The 8,980-nt window shown below is 28.8% G+C and overlaps 2 protein-coding genes and 1 pseudogene across 3 annotated transcripts; 2 read left to right on the forward strand and 1 right to left on the reverse strand.

The window, feature by feature from the left end:
- Positions 1-987: 987 nt before the first annotated feature.
- Positions 988-2,851, forward strand: LOC145936659 (notchless protein homolog 1-like; annotated as a pseudogene). The gene is made up of 5 exons (XR_014425425.1): positions 988-1,134; positions 1,244-1,618; positions 1,701-1,940; positions 2,024-2,280; positions 2,349-2,851. The product of XR_014425425.1 is annotated as a notchless protein homolog 1-like (transcript).
- A 3-nt stretch (positions 2,852-2,854) lies between these two features.
- Nse4 (SMC5-SMC6 complex kleisin component Non-SMC element 1) lies at positions 2,855-6,022 on the reverse strand. The gene is made up of 8 exons (XM_083039059.1): positions 5,813-6,022; positions 5,411-5,573; positions 5,243-5,335; positions 4,907-5,037; positions 4,521-4,635; positions 3,478-3,780; positions 3,292-3,404; positions 2,855-3,135 (listed from the first exon to the last, which is right to left on the reverse strand). Exons 2-8 carry the CDS (start codon positions 5,511-5,513, stop codon positions 3,076-3,078), a joined length of 918 nt encoding a protein of 305 aa, XP_082895185.1. The 5' UTR covers positions 5,514-5,573; positions 5,813-6,022; the 3' UTR covers positions 2,855-3,075.
- Positions 6,023-6,210: 188 nt separating this feature from the next.
- Rpl14 (ribosomal protein L14) lies at positions 6,211-8,164 on the forward strand. The gene is made up of 4 exons (XM_083038435.1): positions 6,211-6,272; positions 6,922-7,023; positions 7,434-7,628; positions 7,968-8,164. Exons 1-4 carry the CDS (start codon positions 6,270-6,272, stop codon positions 8,127-8,129), a joined length of 462 nt encoding a protein of 153 aa, XP_082894561.1. The 5' UTR covers positions 6,211-6,269; the 3' UTR covers positions 8,130-8,164.
- Positions 8,165-8,980: the final 816 nt, after the last annotated feature.

An 8,980-nucleotide genomic window follows, 5' to 3' on the forward strand; every position in this document is an offset into this window, starting at 1 on the left:
AGATGACAACATAAATTGCGATTTTAAAAATTCCCTAGAGGAAACGCCGATATCGAGAAAAAGATGACAACATTACAACACGAAATTTGAGGAAGCGCCGATGCCATCGAGAAAAAGATGACAACATTACAACACGAAATTTGAAGAAGCGCCGAGCCATCGAGAAAAAGATGACAACTTAAGAACATGAAATTTGAAGAAGCGCCGATGCCATCGAGAAAAAGATGACAACATTACAACACGAAATTTGAAAAAGCGCCGATGCCATCGAGAAAAAGATGACAACATTACAACACGAAATTTGAAGAAGCGCCGATGCCCATCGAGAAAAAGATGACAACATAATCGCGATTTTAAAAATTCCCTAGAGAGTCTTCGTCTAGCTCTTTTTCCCTGGCCATAAGATCGAGAAAAAGATGACAACATAAATTGCGATTTTAAAAATTCCCTAGAGGAAACGCCGATATCGAGAAAAAGATGACAACATTACAACACGAAATTTGAAGAAGCGCCGATGCCATCGAGAAAAAGATGACAACTTAAGAACACGAAATTTGAAGAAGCGCCGAGCCATCGAGAAAAAGATGACAACATTACAACACGAAATTTGAAGAAGCGCCGATGCCCATCGAGAAAAAGATGACAACTTAAGAACACGAAATTTGAAGAAGCGCCGAGCCATCGAGAAAAAGATGACAACTTAAGAACACGAAATTTGAAGAAGCGCCGAGCCATCGAGAAAAAGATGACAACATTACAACACGAAATTTGAAGAAGCGCCGATGCCCATCGAGAAAAAGATGACAACATTACAACACAAAACTTTAAGCGCCGATGCCATCGAGAAAAAGATGACAACTTAAGAACACGAAATTTAGGAAGCGCCAATGCCATCGAGAAAAAGATGACAACATAATCGCGATTTTAAAAATTCCCTAGAGAGTCTTCGTCTAGCTCTTTTTCCCATCGACATAAAGTATTGTCCATGGACAAATTTGACAGCTGTAAAATGGAAAAAACACGTGCTTTTAGTATGAGTTTATATATTAAATAAATGTATATATTTTAAAACTAGAATATATATATAAAATAAATTTATAAAACAAGAAAACAATTCTTGTTACAAGCACGAACGTAAGTTTTATATAATCCAGTTTTATTTTCGAAATAATAGATAAAGCATTTTGTGTGATTATATATGAATACATGTAACCTTTATGTATCTAATAATTAATAATTTCAGTTTCTTTTTATATTGATTTTGTCAAGATGATTAAAAGGAAGCTTGACGAGAACGAGACTAGTTCAGAGGATGCTGAAGTCAAGATAGTTGCTTCTCGTTTTAAATCAGACACTGGCGAAGTTCTACCTGGTGGTCTGATAGAGTTGCCAGTCAATGTTACTGTAAATAAATTAAAAGATATTTGCAATGCGCTGCTGCAGCAAGAGGAATCTTTGCCTTTGGCTTTTTATGTGAACAATGTAGAGGTCACAGATACATTGGAGAAATTTGTAGGCGAAGACTTTAACATTAGTGAAGATGTTGTGGAAATTGTGTATCAACCACAAGTGGTATTCAAAGTCAGAGCTGTCACGAGATGTACCGGGTCTTTAGAAGGTTGTTAATAATAATTTTACATAGTTATATTGGTATATTTATAAATGTGACAAAATATTTTATAAACTTTTTCATTGTAGAGGACACAAAGAAGCCGTTATGTTTGTTCCTTTTTCACCGGATGGCAAGCATTTAGCCAGTGGTTCTGGTGATACAACAGTAAGATTCTGAGATATTCACACACAAACACCTCAGTATATCTGTGAGAAACATAAACATTGGGTCTTGTGTATTTCCTGGTCACCCTGTGGTTCTAAACTTGCTTCTGCGTGCAAATATGGATCAATTTATTTATGGGATCCTCACACTGGCAAACAAATAGGTAAACATAAATTATATTTAATTGGTCAAACTTTTCATGTTTCTTAGAGAAAAAATTTATTTTTTTTTATATTTATCATACAGGAAAAGCTGTGATTGGACGCAAGATGTGGGTGACATCCTTATGCTGGGAGCCCTATTATCCAGAAGAATCCAGAATGCCTATATTTAGCTAGAGCATCCAAGGATGGCGACATACGAATTTGGGACACAAAGAGGGCACAAACTTGTTGCGTTTGTCTGGTCATACAAAAAGTGTGACTTGGGTCAAATGGAGTGGTAGTGGTCTTATTTATTCCGCCTCTCAAGATAGGACTATCAAAGTGTGGAGAGCACAGGATGTATGTATTTCAATAATAAAAATTAGCTAATATACAACTTTATTTATAAAATGTTAAATCAATTCCAGGATATATTATGTAGAAGTTTGGAAGGCCATGCTTATTGGGTGAACACTTTGGCTTTGAATGTTGATTACGTGCTTAGGACTGGCCCTATGCAATTGGGGTCAATTGCAAACAATCTATTGGAATATGCAAAAAATCAATCGAAGTCAATTCAAACAGAGATACTTTCGTTTCTTTCTTATTAATGATGATATATCTATTAATGATGATTGTTGTCGTAACTATTATTTGAGGAATTTTAAAAGTAGTATTTTAAATGATCGAGGGATCCTCAGGTAAATAATAAATTAATTTACATTTATCAAAAAAACAGTTAATAATTTATTAAATCGTTATTCATACGCAGAAGCAATTATGATAAAAGTTATTTTTATTTTTCAATCTTTCACGATATATTACATTCTAAATAATAAATCTAGATAATAAAATATCAAGAAAAAACAGGTGAAAAAACATACGATTAAGTACAAAATCATTATTGTAAGTTGTTATTGTAACTTATTATTGTGACAAAGTAATTAAATAAATTAATAATAAACTATTATTGTAGATAATTATAATTATTATTGTAATACAATTATAATACTATCAAGAATTATCCTTTTTTTTAATCAAAAAAACGTGTAACTGAAAATACATTTGAAACAATATTCTGGAGATACAAAAATTACGAAATAAATCGCCAGTCTTAGATTCATAAAAAAAACATATATTAATCTATATCAAATATTACTTATCTTCATCAAAATCAATCATTGGTTTTTCCGTTTTATATACCTCTTTTAATATCTGTCAAAAAAGTACTTGTATTAACTCCAGTCACACATATAATCATAAAAAAAATATATATATATATATATATATATATATATATATATTCGTTAACTAAAATTTTATTTGATTCGAGATTCGTTAAATCCAAGAATAATTAAGAATTTAACTTACCGTCCAATGTTTCATATTTATGGAAATAATGTTCTGAATGCCTGTTCTAGTATCTCTTCTCTGCAAATTTTTTTGCTTGCGACATGGTTGCACGACGAGATTTCCATTATCATCTGGAATAAAAATAAAGGTTTTAGAAGTATAGAAGAAAAAATGGCGGTACTCTTTTCGTAAAAAAGAAAATACCTTTTCTCACTGTCACTACTCCATCTTTCACGAGAAATGATATGTACAGCATATTTCTGACAGTCCTTCCAAAATCGTCCGGAGGCAGAATTAATTTGAAAAAGTCGAGCGGTTTCTGCTTTTCCTTATAATAAGATATGATTAACTTTCTAATCTTTCTCACAGTTCGCTCTACGCTGTCCTCATCCTTAATATTTACATCTCGCACAAGTTTCTCAGGCATTATCATTGCAGCTTGCTGCGCTATTCTCTGCTCAGGTTTCTTTCTAACTATAACTTTCTTTTCTAAAGGCTCCAGTGTACCTGAAATAAAAATTAAAATCAATTTGGCTGTATTCTTGAATAGCTATGGACTTTTGAAAATGACTTAATAGCATACTTTTGGAAATATCTGCGTCAAGAAATAATAAAATATGTTTGAATATGTAGACAGAATGAGTCAAAGTAAATTGAATAGGAAATATAATCTCTCTTATAATTGAGACAAATATATGATAGAGAATATTATATCTCTTTCTTAAAATATCTGTTAAATTTTTCACAAAATAATGAGTAGAATTGACAATTATTTTTATACAAATGCGTCATTGCATATCTATAATACTGAATTTTTATTACAATTATGCATTTTTTAAATTCATTTATTTCCTATGTAATTAATTAAATCGTTAAGAAATAATACTTTACTACAAGATGTTACACATTTCATAAGTCACAATAAATTTAAAAATATATTTTGTAATATAAATTATTAATTTTTTCTTATAATTCTATCTCCACATTTTTATATACAAAATAAGAGAATTAACATACAAGAAAAAATATAGTTTCATTTAAAAAGAAAATGTAATTGCACATTATAAGTGCATGTATCAATAAAAAAATAATATTACAGAAAACTGAACATTATTATTATATTATTCTTTTCAACTTATTCCTTAACTATTTTTTTTCTATCATTAAGAAAAAAATATTTCCTATTTAAATAATTACAATTACTCTGTATATAACTCTACTCCTAATACCAATAATTATAAACAAACCTAAGATTGTAGAGCAATTAGGAACTCTTTTGAACAATTTTGTTACTTTTGGCTCTAAAAACGACCATTCCGGTGGTAATTCTGGATTGTCTGACATTCCTTGTACATATTTCACCTAAATAATGCAAATATTGCAGTGCTAAATATACATATATATAATAAAATATATCTAATTATTATATACTGTAGAGATTGCATGGACTATATTACACACAATAGACACATATATATATTTAATTATTTTATAAGATTAGAACTTATTGACTTGTTTTTCATCAAGAAATATCACTATGTACTTAATAAGTGCAAATTAATTAATTAACATCTCTTGATAAGAGCATTGCAAATAATTATAAACATATAATTGTACTTTTCAGCAAACGTACCAGCTTTTGTGCAAAATCAGTATAGTCATAGTCGTTCATTTTCTTTGTCAATGAGACGGTGCAAGTTTTCAGGACTTTAGAAGATGATATCATAATTAGTGAATCCATAACTACTTCCTGCTGATTAAAAACTGAAAATATAAAAAATAAATTATGTTACTTTCAAAAGATTATGAAATCCTTCACAAATTGTAATATTATTTTCACAAAGTGTGATGTAGAAACATCATATGTAAGATATGTAAAATATATATTATATGCATATAAAGAATATATAATATACACAGAATATAATATTATACGCAGGATCAAAAATAATTTTTATAATGTATATACCTTTCTCTTGTATATCCGTCTGATTAGCAATAATATCAGCTTCATTTATAGCTTCGTTAAGCTTATTTATGGTAGAGTTATTGATCGCATTCTCTGTAAATTATTCATTAATTAGTTTTATGTTAACTAGTTAAAAAAAACAATGGATAATGCAAATTAAATTCTTACGTAAAACTAGTGTCTGCTCCAAGGCACGTTTCAAACAATCTTTACGTTCCCTAGGACTTCTCCTGTTAGATGTGTCTGATGAATTTTCACTACTGTCAGACATTGTAGCAAAATGTTTGAGATTCCTCCAAAAATAAAGATATATGTATAAATATACCGTTTTCTGTAAGAAAAGATGGTAATATATTTTAATTAATTAGTATTAATTGATTATATAAGAATTTATGCAACATTTTTTATATCATTAATATATCAAATATTTAAAACTAAATTTTACATTATTTTTGACAGTATGTATATAAACATTTTTACTTATAAATTATAATTAATTTTACCATACAAAAGTATACATGCATATAAAAACAAATAAGTTCTTTCACACAAAATAAAAATATATTATACCTCAATGTATGTAAAACAAAAGCTGCAGAAAGAGGTTAACGATTTTATAGTATATATATATATATTTGTATTTTTTTCTTCACACGCATAAAATTACGGAGCAAATATATATATTATATTTGTTCCTCTTGTTTGAACATAAATTGGAAAAAGAAATCTCGCTAAATACAAACAGAATATTCAAGTATTTATTGACATTTATTATGAATCGAAACTTTTATAGCGGCAAAAAATCCCTATACGCCGAAAAATCCCTATACGCCGGGAAATATCCCTATACGTCGAAAAATCCCTATACACCGGGAAATATCCCTATACGCCGAAAAATCCCTATGCGCCGAAAATATCCCTAGAACAGTCTGAAATAGGGATTATTGCTCGCTAGAGTGTGGCCACCCTAGAATGGTCGCGGTTTATCCGCTTTTCTCTCGCATGGTTCTTTCGTTTCCGGAAAATCATGGTGAGTGAATAAAGCGATCGTTAAAACCCGGTAATATCATCATATCGTGTAATATCGTAGAACGCAATCAACGAGTTGTTTTTCATGCTTTTCTCGCTTCTCTCGCGCGTTCATACTCGCTAATTTTCAAGCAAGGCGAGGATCTCGCGCAAGTTATCGCGAGATCTTAACCTCTTCGTTGCACGAACTTATTAATCACATGTGCCTCGCCGAAATTTTAGATTGCATATGTGTTTTTAAAAGCGCGATTTAATACTGTATTCGATGTTTATTCGCGCGATATGAATTGTATTTTTAATCTATATCTCTGTAAGCTTCGTGCTCGGAAAGTTCGCGTTCATCAAATTCTTTAATTTTAAATCAGATTAAATTATCTATATATGTGTATAAGATATATACATATATATCTTTAATAAAAGCTCTCTATAATTTATGTATATTTGACGAATATTTTCTTGAATCTTTATCATGAAAATATTTTTTTCACAATTGATATTTTAGTGTATCGAGTTCTATTTTCTTATAATTTTGAGTTACAAGAATGCATATGCAATGCGTTATGAAATTTGAATGTTGCATGCTAGAATTTATTTATAAAGTTGCAGTTTAATATAGATTATGAAATAATATTGTGTTCTTTTATTAACAGCCATTTCAGAGATTTGTGCAGTCAGGCCGTGTGGCCTATGTGAGCGATGGGCCTTATCAAGGCAAACTGGTCACTATCGTTGACATCATCGATCAAAATCGGGTGAGAATAATATTTCTCTTCATTTTTAAAACTTTTTAATATGAAATGGTTTGCAAATGTTCATTGTAATTAAGAAACATTAGTTAAGATATTAGAATTGATTGTAATTATATTTCTGCTGTAGATATTATGTAAAATTTACAGACACATAATCGTTTTTTGATATTATAATAACAAAGATATAGACAAAGGCTATAACTGTTCTCTGAAAAGTTTAATACTTAATTTGTTTTTACTTATGTGTTTCTATATTTTCTGCATTTTATTAAAATTAAATGATGAACCAATATTATGATAGGAAATGCCGACTGACTTTAATGATGCCAAATTATTCTGATGAATACATCTACAGTTATTACAATTTCCTCTTATTTAGAAGTAAATTCTTAAATTCTTACTCTTTTTTTAAGGTTCTGGTCGATGGTCCAACAACAGGTGTACCTCGTAGTGAAATGAGGCTTAACGAGCTTCACTTGACAAAATTCCGCCTACGTTTTCCATTCTCTGGATCCACTCGTGTTGTACGTAAAGTATGGGAGACGGCTAATATCAATGAATTGTGGAAGAAGACAATGTGGGCTAAAAAAGTTGAAGCAAAAGAAAAGGTAATACAAAAAATTCAATTTTATCGTCAATTAATAAATGCTATTTATGTTAAATAATAATTGTTGCATTCTTATTTGATATAAATTATTGATACTCTAATATAATTTTATGCTTTAAAAGAAAGAGAAGAATATGCCATGCATGTTTGTTATTATACTAGATTTTTATAAAATAATTTAAATATGTGTATATGATGAACCAATATCATTGATAGGAATTGCCGACTGATTCGACTGATGCCAACTTAATTCTGAAAACACAATTATGATTTTGATAGTAAAATATACTTTTTAGGATATATTTATTTGTACTACATGAAAAAAAAATCTTTATTTCAGCGTGCGGCACTCTGTGACTTTGATCGTTTCAAGCTGCGTAAAGCAAGGCAGATAAGGAACAAATTGCGGACAGACGCGTTTTTCAGATTAAAAAAGAAAACCAAGAAAGCTAAAGCTAGTGGTGCAGCAAAGAAGAGTACGAAAAAAGCTGAGAAAAAGTAAAACATTTTGAATTAAATACAAAATTATTTTACAAAGATCTTGTTATTTATGATATACCTCTCACATGCTATGAAAAATTATTAGTCGAGAGCCTTTTTATTTAATTAAGATTTGAACTTATTAAAAAAGTTATAATACAAAATTTGAATAAGAAATAGCAATAAACAGTTATAACTCTTGCTATTTTTCATTTTCAGCAGGTTCTAATCGTAACAAATAGATAATTTATTCCAACTAACTTGTTCAAATATAATTTTATAATTTTTTTTACATTAGGGAGGAAGGGTAATAATATATAAAAATATATATTTAATATCTTAATTTAGCTATCCCAGTAAAACTAATTGCATATATATTTGAATAATATTATGTATATTATATTGAATAGTATTATATAATATTTATATAATATACATAATATTATTATATAATATAGATATAAGAAAAATAATTAGATTGCGTGTAAAATGTGTTTATTTAAACAAGATATTGAAAATAAAATTATTTAAGCATGATATCGAAGATAAAAGATTTTAAATTTAGAAATCATTATTTTAAAGAGAAATGTAAACAGATAAAAAAAGTCTTTAATTTTTTCTGCGCCTCATTTTAGATATTCAATCCGAGACGTTAATAATTAAAATATTTATAAATTTTATTTTAATATATTTATGTATATCTTTAGCAGAAACACAACTATAATTTTAATAAACTTGGAAATATTGCGAAATATTAAAAATTTAAATTAGAGATTTTTATTTTATTTTTGTTTAATTAAATAGAGATTGTTATTTTACTTTAAATAGGAAAAGTGTAGAACAAGAGTAAAAAACATTTAGCGATTAATATTT

Source organism: Prenolepis imparis, unplaced genomic scaffold, assembly GCF_030444845.1.
Source record: "Prenolepis imparis isolate NDT839.2.m4 unplaced genomic scaffold, iyPreImpa1.0 SCAF_5, whole genome shotgun sequence".
NCBI classification, from domain to species: Eukaryota; Metazoa; Arthropoda; class Insecta; order Hymenoptera; family Formicidae; genus Prenolepis; species Prenolepis imparis.

Bases quoted from the DNA above. Each gene is read 5' to 3' on its own strand.
- Nse4 (XM_083039059.1), bottom strand. From the start codon at position 5,513: ATGTCTGACAGTAGTGAAAATTCATCAGACACATCTAACAGGAGAAGT. The intron at 3,781-4,520 runs GTTTGTTTATAA...TTTTTATTTCAG, and splicing joins TAATTGCTCTACAATCTTAG to GTACACTGGAGCCTTTAGAA. The intron at 3,136-3,291 runs GTAAGTTAAATT...CTTTTTTGACAG, and splicing joins TAAATATGAAACATTGGACG to ATATTAAAAGAGGTATATAA.
- Rpl14 (XM_083038435.1), top strand. The intron at 7,024-7,433 runs GTGAGAATAATA...TCTTTTTTTAAG, and splicing joins ACATCATCGATCAAAATCGG to GTTCTGGTCGATGGTCCAAC. The intron at 7,629-7,967 runs GTAATACAAAAA...TCTTTATTTCAG, and splicing joins AAGTTGAAGCAAAAGAAAAG to CGTGCGGCACTCTGTGACTT.